The 24,903-nt window shown below is 39.2% G+C and overlaps 1 protein-coding gene across 1 annotated transcript in view; it reads left to right on the forward strand.

Annotated features, from left to right (window-relative positions):
• LOC100022929 (core histone macro-H2A.2) overlaps positions 1–24,903 on the forward strand; it is a 66,261-nt gene that overhangs the window by 9,560 nt on the left and 31,798 nt on the right. Inside the window, exon 2 of the mRNA XM_056796542.1 lies at positions 22,488–22,721. Within this exon, the coding sequence (XP_056652520.1) occupies positions 22,550–22,721 (172 nt within the window). The 5' untranslated portion in view covers positions 22,488–22,549. The remainder of the gene's footprint in view (positions 1–22,487; positions 22,722–24,903) is intronic.

Consider the following 24,903-nt stretch of genomic DNA (forward strand, 5'->3'; position numbering starts at 1 on the left):
TTCTCTAGACCTGGCCGTCTTTCCTTTGAGCCATATAGCTGCCCTGGGGGCATTCATTTTTGTCTTGGTGTCCCAGCAACCAGGAAAACATCTGACAGAGAAGCCACTTAATAAATGCTTATGGATGGATGGATGGATTGGAGTCATTCATTCTCCCAGGTTTATTGAACACTAGATAATTGAATTTGATTGTTTTAGATTCTTCTTTGTCTAATATTTTCTGCTGTTCTATTTCTATATAGATCTGCTATCTCTTTTTTAACCATGACCGTCAGTGGTTTTGGTGATAACTGCTTTCTAATAGAATTTAAGATCTAGAAGTGCTGTTCTTCCCTTATTCATACTCTTTTTTATATATATTTTTATATATTTATATTTTACATATATATTTTTCTTTTTTTTTCACTATTTCCCTTAAGAGTCAAGACCTTTTGTTCCTTGAAACTTCACCATCTTAAACATTTTGTTATTAGTTTGTCTGGCTCTCTAAAGTACTCTCGCACTAAACCTATAAATTAATTTCCATGATATGGTCATTTTTATTACACTGTTGCAGCCTAACCATGAATAATTAATATCTCTTCAATTATTTAAATTATTATTTCTTTAGAGAGCATTTTGTAATATTTATAAGTCCTGAATGTATTTTGGTGGATAGATTCATAGATACATTATACATTTTGTAGTTATTTTAATGGGATTTCCCTCTCTATTATTTCCTCCTTGGTTTTGTTATTGCTCTATAGAAATACTAACCAAGATAGCTAGGATAAGAAAGGAGCCTGTTGAATGGGAATAGGGAAAAAAATCTTTGCCTCAAACATCTCTGATGAGGGTCTGCTAGTATGGCTCCCACAAATTTTACTATGTACTGGTTTATATATATTCTGTACATATTTGTGTTTGTACATATTGCCTCCCCTACTAGAATGTCAGCTCCTTAAGGGCAGAGATTTTCCCTTTGGCTTTCTATTCTTAGCACCAAGCACACTTCCTGGCACATAGACCTAATAAATGTTTAATAAAGAAAGGCAGCTAAGTCAGTGGCTAGAGAGCCAGACCTGGAGAAGAGAGAACCTGGATTCAAATTTGACTTCAGACACTTATTAGCTGTGTGGCCCTGGACAAGTCATTTATCTTTGTTTGCCTCCATTTTCTCATCCATAAAACGAGCTGGAAAAGAGAATGGCAAAACACTCCAGAATATTTGCCAAGAAAACTCCAAATAAGGTCACAAAGAATCAGACACAACTGAAAGGACTCAACAACAACAAACACAAATCTATATGACAAGGGGCCATTCCCAATTAGATAAATGGTCAAAGAATGTGGACAAACAGTTCTCAAAAGAAGAACTGAGGGGGCATCGGGGTAGCTCAGTGGATTGAGAGCTAGGCCTAGAGATGAGATGGGAGGTCCTAGGTTCAAATCTGGCCTCAGACACTTCCCAGCTGTGTGACCCTGGGCAAGTCACTTGACCCCCCCATTGCCTAGCCCTTACCACTCTTCTGCCTTGGAGCCAATACACAGTATTGACTCCAAGATGGAAGGTAAGGGTTTAAAAAAAAAAGAACTGAAAGCTATTAATGACTCTATGAAAGACTAATTCAGATCCCCAATAATAATGGAAATGCACATCAAGACAACTCTGAGGTTTCAGCTCATCTTTAGGAAATGGACAAAAATGACACAAAGGCACTGCAGAAAGATAGCTTCCGTCATGCTCTGTTAGCATAGACATGGATCTGACCAATCATTCTGAAAAGCAATTTGGGAGGATGCTTTCTTAAGTGATTAAAATGCCCGTGTCTTTTGCCCCAGTGATTCTCTTGCTAGGCAGACATCCCCAAGGAAGGCAGAGACACAAAGAAATACACCAGAATATTCCTAGGAACACTTTTCATTGTGGAGAGAGTAACTGGCAATGAAGTAGCTGCCCATTACCTGGGGAATAGCTATGCAGATTGTAGCACATGAGCATAATAAAGCATAGGTGCATCCCAAGAAACTGTGACTTTGTAGAATTCAGAGAAGCATGAGAAAACTTATATGAATGGGATCCTGAGTTCAGTAAACCGAACCAAGGAAATGATGCTTAATGCTGACAACAGTAAAAATAGAAAGAACAAAAGCGTGAAACCAGACACTCTGTAATTCTAATGACTAAGCAGGGTCCCAGAGGAAAGATAATGAAACACGCTATCCTCTCTTCTTTGCAGAGAGGAGGACTGTGCAAGTGGGAAACATTCATTAAGCTCTGAAACTCAGTGGATGTATTGGTAGTTTGACGGAAATGTTTTCTCTGTTTTTAATTCTCTGTAATAAGGGATGCTTTACTATTTTAGGGGGATGATTTGAGAGAGAAGGATACAGTCAGAAAGGAAGGCGATATAAAATCAAAATATCAGCAGATAATCGTTTAGAGAAGTGCTGATGATTTTGTGGATTTGTTTTATATATTGCTCATCTCGATTCATTTCCTGGTTCTCCGGGTTTTCCAAATAAACTACCATGTCTGTGGTAAATAGAATAATTTTGTCTCCTTTTTGCCAATGTTTATGCCTTTAGTATTGTTTTGTTTTTTGTCTTAAGGCTTTTACTAGCATTTCTAGAGCCGTGTATGATTATTAAAAAAAAAAAAACCCAGCTCCTTGCTTTAATCCCTCATTTATTGGAAAAGCTTCTAGTATTTCTCCATTGCAAATAATGCCAGCTTTTGTTTTTAGGTATATATTTATTTTTTATATTAAAAATCATCCTTGTAGGAAAGAGGGCAGGAATAAAGAAATTTCCCATGGGAGAAGAAATGTATGTCTGCAGTAAAAGATAAAAGTTTCATTAGGGGGAAATTTGCACATTAGGAGAAATCCCTCCCTGGGAAAGAGTTTTATCTTTTAAAGAGTTTTCTACCCAGGAGAGGGGATGTACGATTTCCCACAGGCAGCTAGTGTCTAGCATGGCATGGAAAGTAGGGAGGAAAGGGGACACAGACCAGGGATAAGATAACGTGACCGTGGGAATGGTGACTGATCATGTTAAGTGTAGAAGCCAGGACCCTGCCTCGTGATTTTTGACACAGACTGAATCTTACCACACACCAGTGACATTGCTTCCCTTATGAATTGATATTTCTAACATCTATTCTTAATTTTGTACAAAGGACAGTAGGTAGTATATAGACCAGAAAATCTTAACCTGGGTTCCACACAGATACATTTTTGAAGTCCCATAAACTTGGAGAGGAAAAAAGTGGCATCTTTATTCTTACATAGTTAATTTCCTTTGTCATCCTATATATTTTATGTATTTAAAAACAATGTTCTTAGAATGAATCCAGACTGTCAAAGAGGTCTATTATATGAAAAAGGGAGGGGGCAGCTGGGTAGCTCAGTAGATTGAGAGCCAGGCCTAGAGATGGGAGATCTAAGGTTCAAATCTGGCCTTAGACACTTTCCAGCTGTGTGACCCTGGGCAAGTCACTTGACCCCCATTGCCTAGCCATTACCACTCTTCTGCCTTGGAGCCAATACACAGTATTGATTCCAAGATGGAAGGTGAAGGTTTTAAAAAGAAGGAAAAAAAAAAAGAAAAAGGGTAAGATCCCCTAGGTTAAGCCAAATGTTTGTGTTTTGTTTTATTCTGCTGAATTTTATTTTATGACATAATAGTGAACAGATATTGAGCATAGTTCTTTTTTCCTCTTTTTTTAATTGAAAATTTTTATTTAATTAATTAATTTAGAATATTTTTCCATGGTTGAATTATTCCTGTTCTTTCCCTCCCCTCCTCCCTTCCCTCCACCCTCCTCCTGTAGCCGACACACAATTCCACTGGGTTTTACATGTGTCATTGATCAAGACCTATTTCTGTAGGGCATATTTCTAAACACAATGCTGTTGCTGGATCATAATTCTGATGTGCATTTCCTCGTCTATTCCATGCAGAATTCGTGCTGCCAATCAATAAATCAAGCTGGGTAGGGTTAACTGGGATGAATAAACGCTAAGGATCCTATATCCATGCCACTCCCTTCATCTTAATTAATACTAAGTTCATAGCCATTGCATTGACTAACTGATACCTTTTGCCAAATGTGGTCTTTAATATTACATACTACAGGAAAGCTATCATTTAAACGGGGACATTAAATGAAAATTTGTATCCACTTTAGAAGAAATAGAAATATATAAAAGTCACATATAACTAACTACACTATTCAGAATAGATTTGATGCTTAAGAAAGTGAAGATCACATAAAGCAGTAGCTAAAAAGAGATACGTTTGGGGAATCTTACATAGAATTGGATATTGACATTTAGATCAAGTGGTGATTCCCCAAGTTCCCCACTCTAGGGCACTAAATTCAAAATTAATGAGCCTGTTAGAATTTCAGTGCAGTGATAAGCAACTTCATTTTAACCCTTGCTTCAAGACTCATTTTTTCCCTATTCGATTCTCTTAGTTATTTGCATAAACTAATTTGACCAGGCGCTTGACTAATATTCTTTCATAATAACCTAATGATAACATAGCCTCCCCGTAATGTAGTACAGTGGGCTAGGTAATTCTTAGAATATAAATTTCATCTTTTCTGAGATTGATGGTCTGCAAATGATAGCTCATCTAGGAAGCTTTAATTCTCAGGCTGATCTGAATGGCTATTGACTTAGGGCTTCTCCCCTTAAATCACGGAGAAGATTGCGCAGGAGTACCCATCTGTCCCACCCTCATCCTGGAGGATCTATTATCCAACTGGCTGAAGGAATGGCTTCACTTCTCTATGGATTGCGACAAGTTGCTGGGGTAAGACTTGCAGTTGTGTGACTTTAGAAAAGAATAGATTGGAGGGCAGCTGGGTAGCTCAGTGGATTGAGAGCCAGGCCTAGAGATGGGAGATCCTAGGTTCAAATCTGGCCTCAGACACTTCCCAGCTGTGTGACCCTGGGCAAGTCACTTGACCCCCATTGCCTAGCCCTTACCACTCTTCTGCCTTGGAGCCAATACACAGTATTGACTCCAAGATGAAGGTAAAGGTTTAAAAAAAGAAAAGAAAAGACTAAATTGGCCCTGGTCCTCTTATCAGCTCTGCAGACACAACAGACACAGGTGTGCCATTGCACCTCACCTCCTTTGGCCTGACTACCAAGACAGCTGAGGAACCCCAGGTCCCTTGATTATGAAAAGAAAGAAGTTGTGAGAAAGGGGAAAGATCTTCAGCTGTTAATAGCAGCAGCAAAAGTGCTTTGAGGTTTGCAAAGCAGGTTGCAAATATTATCTCATTTGTATCTTCCTGGGCACTATTATTATTATCATGCCCATTTTACAGGTGAGAAACTGAAGTGACAGAAATTTAAAGTTTTATTAACAAGGATCACACAGCTAGTAAATGTCTGAGGCTGTAGTTGAACTCTATGTTAATTTTTTTTTGAGTGTGTGGTTGAAACTGAAATATATTAATTAGGTGGTCACCAGGGATTTAATTTCTAAATCCCAAAATGAATTACTAAAGTAAATGGAATTTCTGGTAGTTTATTTACAATAGAGGGAAGATGTTAAGGAAGAGAGAGAGAGAGAGAGAGAGAGAAGAGAGAGAGAGAGAGAGAGGAGAGAGAGGAGAGAGAGAGAGAGAGAGAGAGAGAGAGAGAGAGAGAGAGAGAGAGAGAGAGAGAGAGAGAGAGAGAGCGCTCTGGTTTCCACTGATACTAGTTAACTAGTTAGAATTTCTAAGCCCCAGTCAAGGGAAGAGAGTCTTAAGACTATGGACCTTTCCCAGGGGCTTAACGCCTCCAGAAAGGCCAGGTCACTAAGTCAGCCTTTCACTCACCAACAGTGACCGTCTAAAAGGAAAGCAGTCTGAGGTCTCCTGTACAAGTTCCTCCAGGGGTCCAGTTCCATAGTCTCTCCTCCGAGGAGTCAGAGAGCTCTTCGATATCCTCAAATAGAATATCTTCTTCTGGACTCTGGTCCTCTTTTTTAAAGATCTTTTTCTCTTGTGTCACCTCCCCTAAATTTCACGTCTACCAATCACAGCAGACGCTCCTCTCCAGGACTGCCCACTCTTTAGTTCACACCTTCTTTGGTTAGATTACACCTTTTTTGGTTACTTAACATTTTTTGGTTAGTTCACCTTTTGTAGTTACCACCTTTTTGTAGTTAAAATGGATAGATCTACTTAAAATACTGTTATCACCTTTTGGGGATTAAAATAAAAAAATAGATCAACCTTCCCAATAAAGAAAGAACTTATTACCTTCATTGTTACAGTCAGGAGATTACAATTTAATCTTCACAATTTGGCTCTTCTTTGAGCTGGATTTGAACTCCATACTAAATGCTCTATCTAGTGCAACGTCTACCTGGCTCTAGGTTATTAAGATTATATGAATTCATTTTGCTTTAAAGATCTAATTTAAGATTTTACATTCTAAATGTTGGTCACCTGAGAATATTTCACATTTATAATTTAGTTCTCATTAAGTGGCCCCATGTGTTTTTTTTACCTAATATTTTAGAATCATGTAATTTCAAGTTGGAAGGAAAATAAAGGATCATCCAAGCTAAGGATTCTAAACTGCTTGGTATATAGTAGGTTTTTAATAAATGCTTGTTGACTTGAATTTTTTTGTGTTATAGAACTCTTCCCAGAATTGTGTTTTAAATGCATACAATAAAATACATAGGATTTCAAAAGAAACCAATTGCACAAAATATGATTAACAGAATATTTTTAAACACAAATTCATGGATCCCAGGTTAAAACCATCTAAATTTACAAAGGAAGAAATTGAGGCCCGGAGAGGTCACATAGACAGTAAGCCACAGAGCTCTGAAGGAGATAAAATAGGATTTAAATTAATATCCAATAGCCCAGAGTCAAGTTGACTCTCCTGACTCCAAATTCTATGTTCCTGCTGCTCACAAGATTTCATCTTGGGGGAAGCTGGGTAGCTCAGTGGATCTGAAGCCAGGTATAGAGATGGGAGGTCCTGGGTTCAAATTTGACCTCAGACACTTCCCAGCTGTGTGACTCTGGGCAAGTCACTTCACCCCCATAGCCTAGCCCTTACTGCTCTTCTGCCTTGGAACCAATACACAGTATTGATTCTAAGACAGAAGGTAAAGGTTTTTAAAAAACAAAAACAAAAAAAGAGCTCATATTCCAGAAGTTAAGTAGCAAGAGTAAATGCAGATCTACCTATTTTTATGGAGAAGCTCTCTGTGAATAAAGGGCATAATATAAAAAAGGCAACTAAATCTTTTTCAGTTGAAATTTCAGACTGAAATTTTGAACTACATCCAAAAAGCTATTAAATTATGCTTACCTTTTGACCCAGTGATACCACTACTAGGTCACTTCCTAAGAGAGCAAAGTAAGAGGAAAAAGACTTCTATGTACAAAAATAGCTCTTTTGTAGTGGCAAAGAATTGGAAATCAAGAGGATGCCTATTCATTAGGGGATGGCTGAAAAAGTTAAATGGAGGTAAAGGAATGCTATTGTGTTGTACAAAATGATGGAAGGGGTGGTTTTAGAAAAACCTGGGAAGATTTAGTATCAACTGATACAGTGAAGTGAGCAGAACCAGAATGATTTATGTGGTAACCTCATTATTGTAAAGATAATCAACTTCAAAAGAATTGGGAAATCTAATCAAGAAATGACCAATCACAATTCCAAAGAATTCATGATGAAACATCTTCTTCCCCTCTAGATAGAGAGCTGATGGCCTCAGAGTGAAAAATGTAGCATATTTTCTTTTTGTTTACTTTTCCTTTCATCCTTTTTTGTGGGGGAGGGATATGGATAATGCAGAAATTCATTTCTATATGATTATCCATATTTGTAATGGATTTTCTTCTTGCTTTCTCAATGGATGGGGAAAGGGAAAGAAAGGGGGGAAATCAGAAAAGAAAAGAAAACAAAATAAAACTGAATTTAACAAATAAATTACAGGATAGCTTGATTTGCCCAAAACTTGTAGGTGATAATGTTTAATGGTTCCTAGGATAGAATCACTTCACTTAATGTGACTTCCCCCCCCTTGTTCAGTTTTTGTGACACCAAGAAGAACTATGGTGTCAGAAGTCAAATCTTGAGTCTCGATTCAGTATTAAACATCTAACAAAATCTATGTATATATGAATCAGCATTTTATCACTGGCTATATACCTTGCAGTTTATGCCTGATAGATGATTTCCAGAACAGTTTTGTAGCTTCTACAGTGTATATGATTGTTAACATCACAAGAAAGAAAAAATAGAATGGTGTAAGAATTTGTTTTCTACAATAATAATAGCTCAAAAATCTAGATATTATCTGAAGACTTATAGACAGAGGTATGCTGGTGATTTTTAAAAATAATCCCTTACCTTACGTCTTAGAATCAAAACTGTGTATTGATTCCAAGGAAGAAAAGCAGTAAGGAGTAGGCAATGGGGGTGAAGTGACATGCTCAAGGTCAAACAGCTAAGAAACATCTGAGGCCAAATTTGAACCCAGGACCTCTCATCTCTATGCCTGGCTCCCAATCCACTGAGCCACCTAGCTGCTTCCTGTTGATGATACTTAACAACCACCTTTTTTTTTAATGTACTTTTAAGCCTAATCTGCATTTTAACATTTCTTCCATTGTTTTCTTAACAATTTTCTAGATAATCAAGTAATTAATCAAGGCCAGATTTGTACTATTTGTGGGTTTCTAGGATGTAAATACTCACTGAAATTAAATTTAACAATCTGGCTCAGGTCTAAGCTGGCTCTTGCTCATCCTTGCTTATGGAGCACTTTTCCACCAACAGCTTTGTGAGGCAAGTAGCCCAGAAAGGAAGAGACAGACGAGTCTGTACAGCAAGTAAGTAACCAAGGCAAGGTTTGAACCCAGCTCTCTTGCCCCAATCCCAGAGCATACATTTTAAATTTTAATTTCTTTTTAGATCCATAACTGACAAATTCAGTCATGAGCACAATTAGGCTTCAGGACTAACCCAAGCAGTTCACAGTGGGAAGTAGGAATATTTAATTCTCCATATTTGTTCAGTGCTATTTAAAGAGACCCTTCAAAACCCTATTATTGAACTTATTTCATAGAGTAGAGACAGGAGCCCCAGACTTCTAATATTGCCTTCTCATCTCTTCTCTCCATTCCAACTGGGATGACACATTGAAAAGATTCCAAATTTGGGGCAACTAGGTGGCTCAGTGAATAGAGATCCAGATCTGGAGATAGGAGGTCCTGGGTTCTAATGTGACCTCAGATACTTTCTGCCTAGGTGACCCTGGGGAAGTCATTTAATTCTAGTTGCCTAGCCCCTACAGATTTTCTGCTGTGGAACATATGCTCAGCATTGATTCTGAAATTGAAAATAAGTTTTTTTAAAAAAGGAAAAAAATAGAATAGAAAAAATCCCGGGGTCCCAATTTCATTTTCTGGGTTTAAATAATGGCTAAGGACTCTTGTAAACCCATACTTGCTACCCTGCTGTCACATAGACAGCATGAGATGGTTTCTTGTTTTGTTTCCATGAAATCATTTAAAATGATTTTTTAAAAGGAATCGTTTGTTACTAAAACATTATCATTTAAATAAATCAAGTCGAGTATTTGATGTCTCACTAATTTGATCTCGAGTGTAATTTTTATAAAGTCATATGTCAAATGGATCTGTTTGGTGCATATATACAATGTTAATATGCCCTGGCATAAAGGCTATAAAATTATTGACTCTTCTCATTCACTTAAAAAGTGGCCTTGGGAGAAAATGATTTGAGAAGTATTAGTTCTCCGATAATGATTTGCCCTTGGGGGTTCATAAATAGAAGTCTAACAGACAAATTTATTCTCCTGTTATCATTGAATCTGGTTTTTTACAACCACCAAACAATGCTGGTCTAATTGTACTGTTTGCATAGTTAAAGTGGTACACAAATAAGAATTCTGTAAGGTAGAAAGTGGTCTAAGAGTAATTTATAACCTTAAAAAAAGAGTATTTTGTGGGATTGTTTAAACCTCACCCTCACTCTTGAGTCTTTATGACTTTTGTTTAATCCAGTTTTCTTTCCCGTTGGATAGAATATTGAACACTCAGGGCACAGGTGCTTCATGGGAAATTCTGTTTTATTTTTCTGATTTGTTTTATTTTTCTATTTCATTTTTAGCTATGTGTTTTATTTTTAAATAATTCTAAAGTGCATAGAGAAACAGGAAAAATACAGAACTAATAATGAATAATTATGACAGCCCCACAACTCTATTTGCTAGATGACCATTTGTCAGGGCTATTGTAGAAGGCAGGTGACCTCTGAGGTCCCTTCCAGCTGGCAAGCCTATAAAACTGATTATATCTCAGAAGCCTGAAGAATCCTATCTCACTCTATTATAAGATAACAGCTGGAGATTCAGCTATCATGGCGGAACAGAGAGAACATTGACTCAGATCTTGACTCAGTCATTTACTTAGCTGAATGATCTTGGTTGTTGGGTAGTTTCAAACTCTTGTTTCTTCCATCTTTTAAAGAGGAGAGGAACAGCTATGAGAATACAATGAGATAATTTATCCAAAGTGCCTTCTGAATCTTCGAGACCTATATAAATATAATGTTTCTTGCTGTTGAGTTGTTTCAGATTCTTCATGACTACATTTGGGGTTTTCTATTTTTTTTTAACTCTTACCTTCCATCTTGGAATCAATACTGTGTACTGGCTCCAAGGCAGAAGAGTGGTAAGGACTAGGCAATGGGGGTCAAGTGACTTGCCCAGGGTCACACAGCTAGGAAATGAGGCCAAATTTGAACCCAAGACCTCCCATCTCTAGGCCTGGCTCTCAATCCACTGAGCTACCCAGCTGCCCCCTGGGGTTTTCTTGACAAAAATACTACAGTGGTTTTCCACTTCCTTCTCCGGCCCATTTTACAGATCAGGAGCTGAGGCAAATAGGGTGAAGTGACTTGTCCAGGGTCACGCAGCTGGTAAGCATCTATGGATGGGTTTGAATTCACAAAGATGAGTCTTCCTGACTCCAAGCCTGGCACTCTATCGACTGTTTCACTTAGAGGCATTAAGTGTGATTGTATGTATATGGTATTATATTATTTTAAGTGGGTTTATATGTCCCCAGAAATCACTCTTTTATCAGCAACTCTAAGGATTATGAGGAATTTGTCAACACTAGAAATGATGAGGACACGATATTTCTAGATTTCAAAGTACATATATGGAAGCTTTTCAGTTGGCATAATTTTTCTTCTTAAAAAGAATTCACTGGGGCAGCTGGTGGCTGCAAAACTAGAGACAGCCCATCCTAGGTTCAAATATGACCTCAGATACTTGCTAGATGTGTGACCCTAGGAAGGTCAATTAATATCAACTGCCCAGGCATTACCACTCTTCTCCCTTGGAACCAATCACCTGGTATCAATTCTAAGATACAAGATAAAGATTTAAAAGTTTTGAAAAAGAATTCATAAAAGGGCCTTCAAGCAATCATCCTATAACATAATTAACTTCATCTCTTTGTTACCCTGTCTTTTAAGCAATAACAAACCTCCATGATCAATTAGTCAGTCAATCATTTGATAAACAAGCATTTATGAAGCTCATCCACAGTGCACCAGGAACTATAATTAGGCATTGAGATACAAATTCAATGAAAGAAGCCCTACTCTCAAGGAACTTATATACCAGTATTTCTTACCAGCATTCAGTACAGTTTCTGGCACATAGTAGGTGCTTAATAAATGTTTAGTGACTGACTAACTAACATATATTCATGTTGATATATATGAACACTTTTATGGATCATGAATATATGACTACACACGTGTGTATATGTAGATGCAGAATAAACATAAAGAGATAAATAAAAGTAGTTCACTTACAAGGTATTTGGTGTTGGGGAATCAGGAAAGGCTTCATAAGGAGATGGTGCTTGAGCAATTTCTTTTAGGAAGAGAAGGACTATATGAGGCAGAGATGCAGGGAGGGCATAGTCCAAGCCTGGGGGATGGCCAGCGTAGAGGCTTTGGAGAAGGAAGAAGATGGAGTCTGGTGAGCAAGGAATGGAAAGGAGGCTGCTTCCGTTGGGTAGCAGAGTGAAAAGAGGGCGAAAAACATCCAGTAAGGCTGGAAAGGAAGGTTTGGGGCCACGTTATGATGGGCTTTAAAAGCTAAACAGAAGATTTTATATTTGATCCTAGAAGTAATAGAGAGTCAACTGGAGTTTATTGAGCAGGGGAACGACGTGATCAGATGGGCTTTTAAGGAAATTCGCTTTGGCAGCTGTGTGAAGGATGAATGGATGAATAAATGAATGGATGGATGGATGAAAAAGCATTTATTATTAATTTGTGCCAAGTCCTGTGAAAAGTGCTAGGGATACGTCGTGGTCAAAAATTGGGATCATTCAGAGTTTTCTAGAGGGTCTTTTTGCTGGGTGGCTTTTGGTGGGTGCACTTCAGTGCACCTGTGACCTAATAAGACTGCGTATTCCCTTCACTGGGACTGACTGCAACCCATCTGTGAATTCTCATCTCAGGCAATTCTTGTTTCCACAAAATCCTCTATAGAGAATCCATCCACCCATCGCATTGAAGAATTTCCTCTAATTCACTTTTATTTCCATTCTCTAAAATATAAATTAGTATTTTTGTATTCAGTCCTTTATCCATTTTAATACTTAAAAAATAAATTAGCGTATTTTTGTTAATAGAGAAATGAGTCTAAAAACAGCCAGATAGCTCTTTAAACGTAACAGAAGCTAGCCTAAATGAGCAGAGTTATTCAGAATCTTCTCTTTGTCCCATTTTCCCTGTCCCCTTACCTATCAAAGGGACCATTTTAATATAAAATGTGTTCTTTCTCAGCCATATTGGCCATGCAGATAGGAATGTGAACCTCTTTTATACTCATACATCTTGCTAAGAAAGTTGATGGATCTTCCATTATTCTAAATTGTTCATTTTCACTATTAAGGACGGCACGTACCACCACCATCCCCTAAGGGGCACAGATGGTACTTAATGAACATTGTCACCCAGTGTGGCCCATTTGTGACAGAATGCACACTTCCTATCAATTCTCTTCCAGCTATAGCCATTCCTTGGTTAAGCCACCAATTTACCTAAAATTGTTTTTGTTAAAATGGTCAATGAAAAATTACTTCTCCTCCGTGACTTTTTTCCCTTGGCTTTTTCTCTAATTCAGGGCGACTAAACTACGTACGGTTTTGTTGTTGGTAAGTCCAGTCGCCTCATACTCAGTCCAGAAGAGCTAAAAGCAACTTAAAAGTTCATCCAAGGGCAGCTGGGTGGCTCAGTGGATATAGCCTGACTGATGGCAGCTCCGCTATCTCTCATGATATTTCTAGAGAAATCTAATTTTATTATGTTGAAAAACTCTGTAAATGAAAACATTTCCAACCCAGCTGATGCCCAGCTTTAGCAAACAATGCATCACTCAATACAGTAAAACTTTAGCATGGTGTAACAAGTCAAATACCCCCCCTTGAAGGTCACTGAACGGATTCGATCCCTCTTTCCAGCATATCTATATTTCTTTGTGCTCGTTTCCATTCTTCATTCACCTAGCCAGGGCTTTACTATAATTTTCCCGTGTCTCCTAATAACACTTGCCATAATAGTATATTTGAGGTTGGTCAGACTGGCCATGCAGGTACTGTGCTCTGAAGCACTATGTTGGCCATTTATCTGGAAGAGGGCCCTCAGGGGCACAGCGGTACCTACATGTGGCGGCAGGGACTGATAGATCAATGAGCTTTTTCCAACATGTAGAACTGAATCAGAATATTCAATATATGCTTAACTCCACTATGCTTTTCCTATAGAAATGTAACTGTTGACATAGCATAATAAAAATAATTGTTAATCATTAATTTTGTTATATATATATATATATTGGGGGGATTTTATTTCATTAGTTGATTTAGAATATTTTTCCATGGTTACAAGATTCATGTTCTTTCCATCCCCTCTCCCCAACCCCCTCCCATAGCTGAAGCACAATTCCACTGTGTTTTACATTGTTTTATATATATATATATATATATATATATATATATATATATATATATATTTAAAGAAGGGCATGACAAGTTATAATCCTAGATGGTTTGGGAGTCCCTGGGCAAGACACTTAATCCCATGTGCCTCAGTTTCCCCATTTGTAAAATGAACTGGGGAAGAAAATGGCCAACCACTCCAGTATCTTTGCTGACAACATTCCAAATGGGGTCACAAAGAGCCAGACATAACTCAAAACTGGTGAACAAGGACACCGTCACTGTTTAGTCTAACTCCAGCCCTTCTTAATTTGCTTTAAGATGAATCTTTTCTGTCTTCTGTCACTTACAATGCTTCAAAGTATCAGACCCACCCAAGTCCTAGGGAAGGTGAAGCTACAGTGTGATACTTGTGGCCTTGCTGTTAACTACACTAGCCAGACTCCCATTTAGGGGGCAGCTGGGTGGCTCAGTGGATTAAGAGTCATGCCTAGAGATGGGAAGTCCTGGGTTCAAATCTGACCTCAGACACTTCCCAGCTGTGTGACCCTGGGCAAGTCACTTGACCCCCATTGCCTAGCCCTTACCACTCTTCTGCCTGGGAGCCAATACACAGGACTGACTCCAAGACGGAAGGTAAGGGTTTAAAACAACAACAACAAAGACCCCTATTTGTAGCCACTTACTACTAATCCAAGGAATCCTAAAGATTGCGGTATTCCTTACTCCCATCAACTATGTTGTAACTCTTCATTTTCCTCTTTGCATGAGAGAGAATCTTTTCCTATTCCATGCAGCATTTCTTCAGCTGGACAGGAGATTGGAATCATTTATTGTGTGCTTGTGCCATACATGAACACCTCCCCCCTCCCCCCCCCACCCCCATTGGTCTGTTACCTACCAAGGAGAGATTTCCTTGGCAGCCTCCTTCTTCAATCTAACTTCCTTTTCCAATGAGGAACTGAGATGATGATGTTGCAGTCAGTATTACTAATGTAATAGAATCTAGAACCTCAGAGTTGGATCCATTAAAAGGAGGGCTGTGCCGTCTAGAAACTAGCATGTGAATGGATTTCAAAGAATCCCAGCATTTTAGAGCTGGAAGGGGCTTTGGAGATTATCCAAACATAAAGAAACTGAGGCTAAGCGAATTTCATTTGCCCAGGGTTATAAAGTTAATCATTGAGCCAACACTAAGTCTCAGATCTCTTAACTAGGAGCTGGCTGCCATCTCCACTGTACCTGACTGCCTCCTGGGGGAGGAGATCAAAACCCTTCTTAGCAGCATGTGGTCCTTCCTCATATTTCCATGGCTGTGTTAGATCTTTAAGGGCAGGGGACTGGATCTTATATTTGTGGGTGTGCGTTTAGTGTCTAAATACTATTTTACACAGTAGACGCTCTGTAAATTTTATATGATGATGTGTTTCCTAAACATAGCTTCATTCATTGCTAATTCATGATGACTTTAGTTACAGAAAGTTGGCAGCAGAAAAGGTCTTATAATTAGGTTTCAATTTGACCAGCCTTAGTAATAATTTCTTTCCTATTTAGTTCAGTATAATTTTGTGTGCATTAAATAATGAAAATTCTGCCACTTTCCTTGACAGAAACCTAGTTATATATTCCAAAGACCTAACCTAATACTTCACAAATAGGAGGTATTAAATAAATATTTGATGATTGATTTTTTCTTGTCTTAAGAATTACCTTTAACATATATTTCTCCACTCCATAAGGCTAGCATAACAAAGAGTGCGATTCAGAGCCAAACTCAAGCTAGCAAGCATTTATTGATAGATAGAATTATAATAAATAAATTATAATTATACTATAAATAATATAATAATTAATATAACTAATAATTAAAATAAATTAATAAAGCATAATTATAATAAATAAAATATGCCACGCATTGTGCTGAACACTGGAGATACAAAGTAAAGGGGGAAATAGCTTTTTCTCTCAAGAATCCCACAATCAAATGGGAGAGGACAATTTACAAATAATTACTTACAAGCAAGCTATACACATACATACACACACACACACACACACACACACACACACACACACACAGGAGAAACTGAAGATAATCAAGAGAAGGAAAGGACTTGAATTAAGGGAGATCAAGATAGGCTTCTCCTAAAATGGAAGAAGAAGAAGAATCCATTCCCTCCACATTCAGACTAAAAGTCCAAGATGGGGAGGGAGAGAAAGGAATGAAAGAGGATATGTTGCAAAAAGTAAAAGTTTCTGAGATAATGATATTCCGCCTTACATCTTGCCTTATTGACAAATACTGTAATGTTGTGGGATCTTTCCTTATTTGGCTTTGCTAAATACTGGTGACAAGCCTTTTAAGACTTGCTACTGGGGGGGGGGGGCAGCTGGGTAGCTCAGTGGATTGAGAACCAAGCCTAGAGATGGGAGGTCCTAGGTTCAAATCTGGCCTCAGACACTTCCTAGCTGTGTGACCCTGGGCAAGTCACTTGACCCCCATTGCCTAGCCCTTACCACTCTTCTGCCTTGGAGCCAATACCCAGTATTGACTCCAAGACAGAAGGTAGGGGTTTTTAAAAAAAAAAAAAAGACTTGCTACTGGGGGCAGCTGGGTAGCTCAGTGGATTGAGAACCAGGCCTAGAGACGGGAGGTCCTAGGTTCAAATCTGGCCTCAGCCACTTCCTAGCTGTGTGACCCTGGGCAAGTCACTTGACCCCCATTGCCTAGCCCTTACCACTCTTCTGCCTTGGAGCCAATACACAGTATAGATTCCAAGAAGGAAGGTAAGGGTTAAAAAAAAAAAAGACTTGCTACTGCTGTGTGACCCTGGGCAAGTCACTTGACCCCCATTGCCTAGCCCTTACCACTCTTCTGCCTTGGAGCCAATACATAGTATTGACTCCAAGACGGAAGGTGAGGGTTTAAAAAACCCTTTTTTTTGCTACTGTCTTAAGCATACATAGTCTTTTCCTGAGTCTGGGCTCAAAGCCTTTCTAAGAGACATCTAGGTGGCTCAGTGGATAGAGAGCCAGACCCAGAGATGGGAGGTCCTGGGTTTTTTAACCCAGAGGCCTCAGAGACTTCCTAGCTGTGTGACCCTGGGCAATTCACTTAACCCCAGTTGCCTCCCTCTTATCACTTTCCTGCCTTGGAAGCAATACTTAGTATTGATTCTAAGATGGTAGGTAAAGGATGTTTGTTTTTTAACCTTTCTAGCATGATAGCACAGGCCTGAGCTCATCACTTGCTAAGGTAGTTTCCAAGAACCCAGAATCACCTCTGATAAAGCATCAGTGCAGGACTTTTATAAAGGACTTTGTTTGGCAACCTTTGATTATCACTGTTGAGGACAGCATAAAACAGTGACATATTGTTGTTCAGTCATTTTCTATTCTTCATGACTCCATTTGGAGATTTCTTGGCAAAGATACAGGAGTGGTTTACCATTTCCTCTTCCAGTTCATTTTACTGATGAGGAAACTGAGGCAAACAGGGTAAAGTGACTTGCCCAGGGTCGCACAGCCAGTGTCTAAGGGCACATTTGAAGACCTCCTGACTCTCCGCTGTGCCACCCAGATGCCCTAAGAAAAATGCTATACCTTTGCCTAAATTGTTTGCCATTCTCATGGAGGATGCACAGTGTAGATTTCAAATGAAAAAGAGGTTGCCTGTAGATGGTGAGATCCTCCAAAAGTGCCTGTTTATAGATGACATTATGCTGATTTCATCAAGTCTTGGAATACTGGGGCACCTCTGAAATGGAATCTAGAACCACCCACAAGATCTTGTCCTTATAGACCGCAGCACAAAACTGGCCAGATGTCCAGACTGACATGTAGTCAAATGAACAGCCCGTTGAATTAGTCCATGAATGTATAAATCTTAACCAGCTAGTGAACAACAGTGGACTAGGCTCCAAATTGAACTGGGAGAGGAGAGTAAGCTGCATTGCATTTGCCACATCCTATAGCACTTAAAGAATCCCGTACGACCACTCCCCCCCCCCAAAAAAAAATCCGGCTTTTTGAACATAGATAGACTTCTAGTGATAGTAAATGATTCTGAGTCATCGAACACCATTATCACCCAAGAATCAAAATGATCAGTGGCCCAACAGGCAATGGAGAGTCATGAGAACTTCTACACATAAGGGGGCAGCTGGGTGGCTCAGTGGATTGAGAGTCAGACCCATAGATGAGAGGTCCTGGGTTCAAATTTGGCCTCAGACACTTCCTAGCTATGTGACCCTGGGCAAGTCACTTAACTCCCATTGCCTAGCCCTTACCACTCTTCTGCCTTGGAGCCAATACACAGTATTGAGTCTAAGATGGAAGGTAAAGGTTTCAACAACAATAAAAAAAGGAACTTATACAAATAAGTACATAACCTAATGCTAATCAACTGTGAACAATTTAGCTACTCTGGTTTTCTTTAAACCCTTAGCCTCTCTCTTAGAAGAGCTACGAGATACTAAGTATAGGTTCCAAGGAAGAAGAGTGTAAAGACTAGGCAACTGGGGAAATGACTTGCCCAGGGTCACATAGCTAGAAAGGGTCTGAGGCCATATTCAAACCCAGGACCTCCTCTCTTTGGGCCTGGCTCTCAATGCCTGCCTCTAATTAAGACAATTAATGAGGTTCCCTTTTCTCACATTCATCAAACTTAAATCTCCTATCCCAGTGAAACCTTACTCTGATTTATTTATAGTTTAGGTTATGATTCATCAGTCTAGGATTTCCCCAAAATATTGGACAGTTAAAAAGATTCTCAATGTTCCAAATAAATCAGGATTAGAACAGGTATTTTATTTCTTTATATAAAAGGAATATGAAACATAAGAGGTTCATCCTTCATATTGACAGAACAACTTAAAACAGAATTTAGTCATTTAGCATATAGCTATTGTTACAGTCTTTGGGAAGACTAATATTTTTTTAAACTCTTACCTTCCATCTTAAAATCAATACACGGGGTACTGGTTCCAAGGCAGAAGAACAGTAAGGGCTAGGCAATGGAAGTTAAGTGACTTGCCCAAAGTCACATAGCTAGGAAGTGTCTTAGGTCATATTTGAACCCAGGACCTCCCATTTCCAGGCCTTTGTCTCTATTCACCTAACTGCCCCCAGACTAATATTTAAATTATATCATCTAAGACACTGATGAGACTGCTGAATTTTGCATTTCCCATCTCAGTTTTACCCTGTCATTCAACTCCAAACCCTTCTGCATTTTCCACTAATCACTTTGTAGTCAACTGCTCGGGCCTCTGCTATAACCAGTCACTCTTCTCAGTGACCTCAGGACACTTAGACCTTTTGAACTTAAAAGCCTGGACGTGTGCATCTTGAGAACCATGTTTGGCCACCTTCCCAAGAAGGAACACACAGAGTGAGCAAAGCATCCCAGGACCCAGCTACGAGCTCCCCTAGTTAACTCTTCATTCCATGTGGGAAGCAGCCAGGTTGAAGAAGGATCACTTCTGTAAAAGTCACTAAGCCCCTTGTATCACTCACAAAAAAACTCTTCATGGTCGCCATCATTGTAAAAGTTAAAATTAATCTACAATAATTTAAAATATTATATTTTATAAGATTGATTAATAATCACTAGAAATAACAAAATAAAAAGGTAACAAAATAAAACCACATGCCCAAGGCTAATCTACTTGTCCATATAGCCCACTCCACCAAAGTCACAACCCAGGAAGCAAAGAGAGCTAGCCACAAAAGACCATCCTATTTATTCTCCTGTCTAGGTCAGCACATATCAACAGGAAGTCAGTGGGCTCCTGGGAAATGTAGTTCAAAAGCACAAGATTTCCAATTATGCACTGCCCAGTCCTCAGTCCCCTTTGTGAGAGTCTAAAAATTGGGGATGCTATTTGCCACTAGTTGGAAAAACCCAACCTTCACAACCTGTGCAACTGTAGATAGCAAAATGCCTACAAAACAAGAAAGTTAGTGAGTCCTTCTTATACTTCATGCTGTACCATTTCAACAACGTTGCAATAATTCCCCTATCACGATGTTCCTTTCAAGTGTTTAAAGGGTTAAAAGGCCTAACTCTCTCCCCCCCCCCCCCAGTCCAGATCCCCATGCCTCATTATCATACAAAGGTGAACCTAGCTAGGATTCTGAAGCCTAGGCCAAGTGTACTTCTTTTCACTGGCCCTAACAAGCTAGAAAGGCTTCCGGTGCAGACCTAGTGATAGACTAGGACTCTCAGCTGAGGACCAGCCTTTAACAGCTACCACTGCTCACAGAAATTTTATTGCAACTGCATTTTAAGGATGAAGAAAGTAAGGTACAGAAAGGTTAGGTTGAATTGCCCAGCAGTACAAAGATACTAGGTACTAAAGATAGAATTTGAACCTCTCACTCCAATGCTCTTTCTATACCATGCCACAGCTTCCCCCTTACCTCATGGGGTTGTTGGGAGAATCACACAAGATGATGCAAAGCAGGGCAGCTAGGTGGCACAATGAATAGAGCACCGCCTCAGACATTTCCTAGCTGTGTGACCCAGGGTAAGCCACTTAATCTCAGCTGCCTAGCTTTTACCACTCTTCTACCTTAGAGTCAATACTTAGTATTAATTCTAAGACAAAAGGTAGGGGTTTAAAAAATAATTAATACTAAGTCAGAAGGTAAGGGCTTTACAATGCAATGATCCAGGACAATTCTGAGGGACTTATGAGGAATGCTGTTCATATCCAGAGAAAGAACCGTGGGAGTAGAAACACAGAAGAAAAACAACTGCTTGATCACTGATCACCCTAGTGCAAATATCAATAATATGGAAATAGGTCTTGATCAATGACACATGTAAAACTCAGTGGAATAGCAAATTGGCTACAGGAGGGGGTGGGAGAGGGGAGGGAAAGAACATGATTCATGTAACTATGGGAAAATCTTCTAAATTAATTAATTAAAAATTTTTTCAAATCACAAAAAAAGGAGGTAAGGGCTCTAGAAATTTTTTTAATTTTAAGATGATGCAAAATTATGTAAATATCAACTATCATCATCATTCTTATTATTTGTTCTTTCATTGTTTGTCTAATATGCAATATTAATTGTTCATATGATGTTTTTAGTTATTGTTTATGGGTGGTCATCTGAAATGCCACTATCCATATGAGCAATTTCTTGAAGTCATTAACACATCACTAAAGAAAACCTCAGTTCTTTTCTTTCCCCACTCCTGCAAAGATTTATTAACCCTAAACAAGATTCCATTCATTATCACAGTAGCCAACCTAACAATGTGTTCTAAGCCCGTCTAGCATGTTAAAATTCACTATGTAAATCCCAGTTCCTGCGGAGACTTTGCCTATAAGCACATGATTTGTTTTTATTTTCAAGATGCTTGACTCCCATGAATAATAGTGTTTACATACCTGGCTTTTGCAGCAATTGTGCAGAAAATCCACCTCTTTTGCAATGAGATTTTGATGTTTTCTCAGAGGTCATCCTTCCTTGGCAAGCCCATTAGGGCCTCCGGGATCTAAGGTGCAGGTGCTTACAGTATGTTAAATGACAGGAATAGGTGCCCTTCCATCATACTATTTGCTTACCCTGCGTGAGGGTATCCAGTAAAACTGCTCCCTTCTGATCTATTGCTATCTTCATAAGTAATATCCTAGCGTAGGGCTGGAACGGGTTTTTATTCAGTAAATGTGTATCATCTCCAAGAGTCACATTTTTTCAAAGCAATCGTTTTTAAAAGTCATCATCCTACGAACTACAGGATATTTATTTTTAAAAATCAAAAGTATATAGAAAAAGAGTAGAGATGCTTGGAGAAAGACGATGTCCTTTCCTGCTGCATTTCTCCCTTCTTCCTGCCATTGATTCAGGCCATGTGGATGCTTGTCGATGGGGCTGCAAGCCTTGGGCTAAAGCTCTCTCTCATCATGCTAAGCCTTCTCACTGCACTGCACCCCCCTCCGTGCCCTGCTTCAGCAGCTGGCAGACTCCATTTTGTTGTCAAATCAGCTGTTCAGCTACCTTGGTCCTTTGGCCGGGCTTTGCACAAAGCCCCAGCATTGTCTTCCACCCGAAGCTGTCAGGCTCAAATATGGATCCCGGTGGGCTGCGTGTTGATTAGAAAACCATCTATATTAACTTTGTCTGTTTTGTTTTATTTTATTTTGTTAAAATTTTCTCAATTTCGTTTTAATCTGGCTGGGCTGGACCCTGGAGTGTGGGATGTAAAGAGACAACAGGGGTTCTTAATCTGGAGCCCCTAAACTCGTGGGGTTTAACACCTATTTTGATAACTGTTTTCATGGAATTGGTTCCCTTTGTAATTCAGTGTGTTTTATTTTATGCATTTAAAACCATGATCCTGAGAAGGGGTCTGTAAGCCCCAGCGGACAGCTAAAAAGGTCCGTGATCGATCCAAAAAAGGGGAGAGCCCCTGCTTTCGAGCTCTTTGTGCCCTCAATCCTCCTTCTCTTTGCTTCTACAGCACTGTGGTCAGTACGACAGAGGACTCTTGTGTCAGCAAACTGAGAGGAAAACGGCAGCAAGATGTCGGGCAGAAGTGGGAAGAAGAAAATGTCCAAACTGTCCCGCTCAGCCAGAGCGGGTGTCATTTTCCCAGTGGGGAGAATGATGAGATACCTGAAGAAAGGAACATTCAAATACCGAATAAGCGTCGGAGCTCCCGTCTACATGGCAGCTGTCATAGAATACCTCGCAGGTAAATTTTTTAAATGTCAAGAAATGAAAATATGCTTCCTGGATTGAATTAGAATTCATCTCTCACTCTTTTATCTGACATGGTTTATGGATGGATCATTTAAATTATCTTTTGATTGCTTTAAAGCCGGTGTTGATAGACTAGAGAATCTGAGCTTGTCACTTTGCCAAAGGAAGCGCCCGATAATGAAATTATACGGTTGAAGAGGGCAGAGATACAAAGAATTAAAACAGAGAACAAAATCTATAAAAATATCGTAAAAGCATTACAGGTGTGGCGGGACCCTCCCCCAATCAGGCAACTATGCTGCAATCATGCCCTGCGTTCCATTACCCTAATTCAGTATTGTTTTGCAACAATGCTATGAATATATTGTCAACAAACCTGACTATTGTAAAACTAAACAAAACAAAAACCTGTTACATTGTGGCACTAATTGCCTGACATACAGATTGCAACATTGGTCTTACACAGTAGCAAGTTGTTTTGCCTAGTGTGGAAACAATCAATAATGATAGATGACAATGTGTAGGTGGAAAAATACAATTTTGCATAAAATCTAAGCTGGGGGTATATTCATCACTTCATGAAAACCTTCATGATTGGAGTCCCCAGTGCACTTCCAGTGTAATCCAGTTTGCAAAAATTCACTTTGCCATCTAGAAATATCTGTTGTAGAAAGGAAGGCTCTGAAGGGTCCACTTTTCAGTCCTTTCTAGCCGATATGTATCAGTTTCCTTACAAATGTGTTTTTGTTATTCTAGTTTATTACCAGCCCATTTCAGAGGAAGTAAACAGGATACTTACTTTTCCCTTTATTCTTTAGGAAAATATTTCCCCCAGACCAAAAAAATCTTGCCTTGTTTATAATTTTTATATTTGAGAAACATTCTTGATGACTTTTGTTTCATTATCTGAGAAACATTCTTGATTATTTTTCATTATCTAAGCAAGGAAATCAACCTTTTCCCCCCAAGAGCTCTAGGTATTTTAGGACAGCGAGGTGGCACCATAGTGCCTAGAGTGCCAAGACTGCAGTTAGGGAGCCTCATCTTCCTAAGTTCAAATCTGGCCTCAGATACTTCCGATCCCTAACAAGTCACTTCACCCTGATTGCCTCAGTTTCCTCATCTGTAAAATGAGCTGGAGAAGGAATGGCAAACTATTACAGTACTTTTGTCTGGAAAACCCCAAATGGAGTCATAAAGAGCTGGACACAACTGCACAACAATGGGTATTTTGGAGACACCCACACAGTTCAGAAAGGGACTGCATACTATCCTCTAAGAAATGTGGACTTTGTTTCTTCCATTTTGTTTTTCTCCCATGAAGAGTTAGATCAATCTTTTGTTGGGGTTGACTTAATAATAATAATATGAATTGAGATGAATAATAAACAGCCTTCCCAAAGTAGCACAAATTGCCTGTTATCCCCAGCCCATGGTCCTTTAGTCACCAAGGTGGTGTCTCGTTAGCATTTGCTCCTTGCAAACAACAGTTATATATAGTAAACTAAGCCCACAGCTTCTTTATGCCGAACCCTACTTTTAAAAAACGAACTCCGTCATTATAATCACATCAAATATTAAAATCAATGTTGAATGGTTTGTGATCTTGTGGGTACAGTGACCACAGCAGACTGCCACACTTTCCCACACCAGTTAATCCTTTTTCCCTATCTTTCTATAATTCCCTAAATCACAGAATTTCAGAGTTGGAGAGGACACCTAACCCCTACCTGAAAAGAGAGCCCCATTCTATAACAGACTTACTACATCCTCCTCCAGCCTTTGCTTGAAGCCCTCCAGTGAGGAGGAGCCTGAGAGAAGCCAGTGCGACGCCATTCCATTTGGGGACCATGCTCATGATTAAGGCATTTTTCCTTATGTCAAGCCAACATCACATAACTCTTTGTAAAGGATCTTCCTTCTGTTCTGGAGTTCTTTTAATATCTCAGAGGCAGCAGCACTCCAGGTATTCGTTATCTTTCATTCTTAAGCCCTGGCTGGCCAGCCTCCTGGGCTGCTGCTCATACATATAGCCTTGATGAGATCTTTTACATCTCTTTATTGTGGATGTCATTATGGGTAACATGCTACAGCCAGCCTCTCCATCATTCTTTGGGTGACCTGAAATTTTAATGGCATTATGGGATTCATCACTAGAAAAATATGGGTGTTAG

Source organism: Monodelphis domestica, chromosome 1, assembly GCF_027887165.1.
Source record: "Monodelphis domestica isolate mMonDom1 chromosome 1, mMonDom1.pri, whole genome shotgun sequence".
NCBI lineage: Eukaryota > Metazoa > Chordata > Mammalia > Didelphimorphia > Didelphidae > Monodelphis > Monodelphis domestica.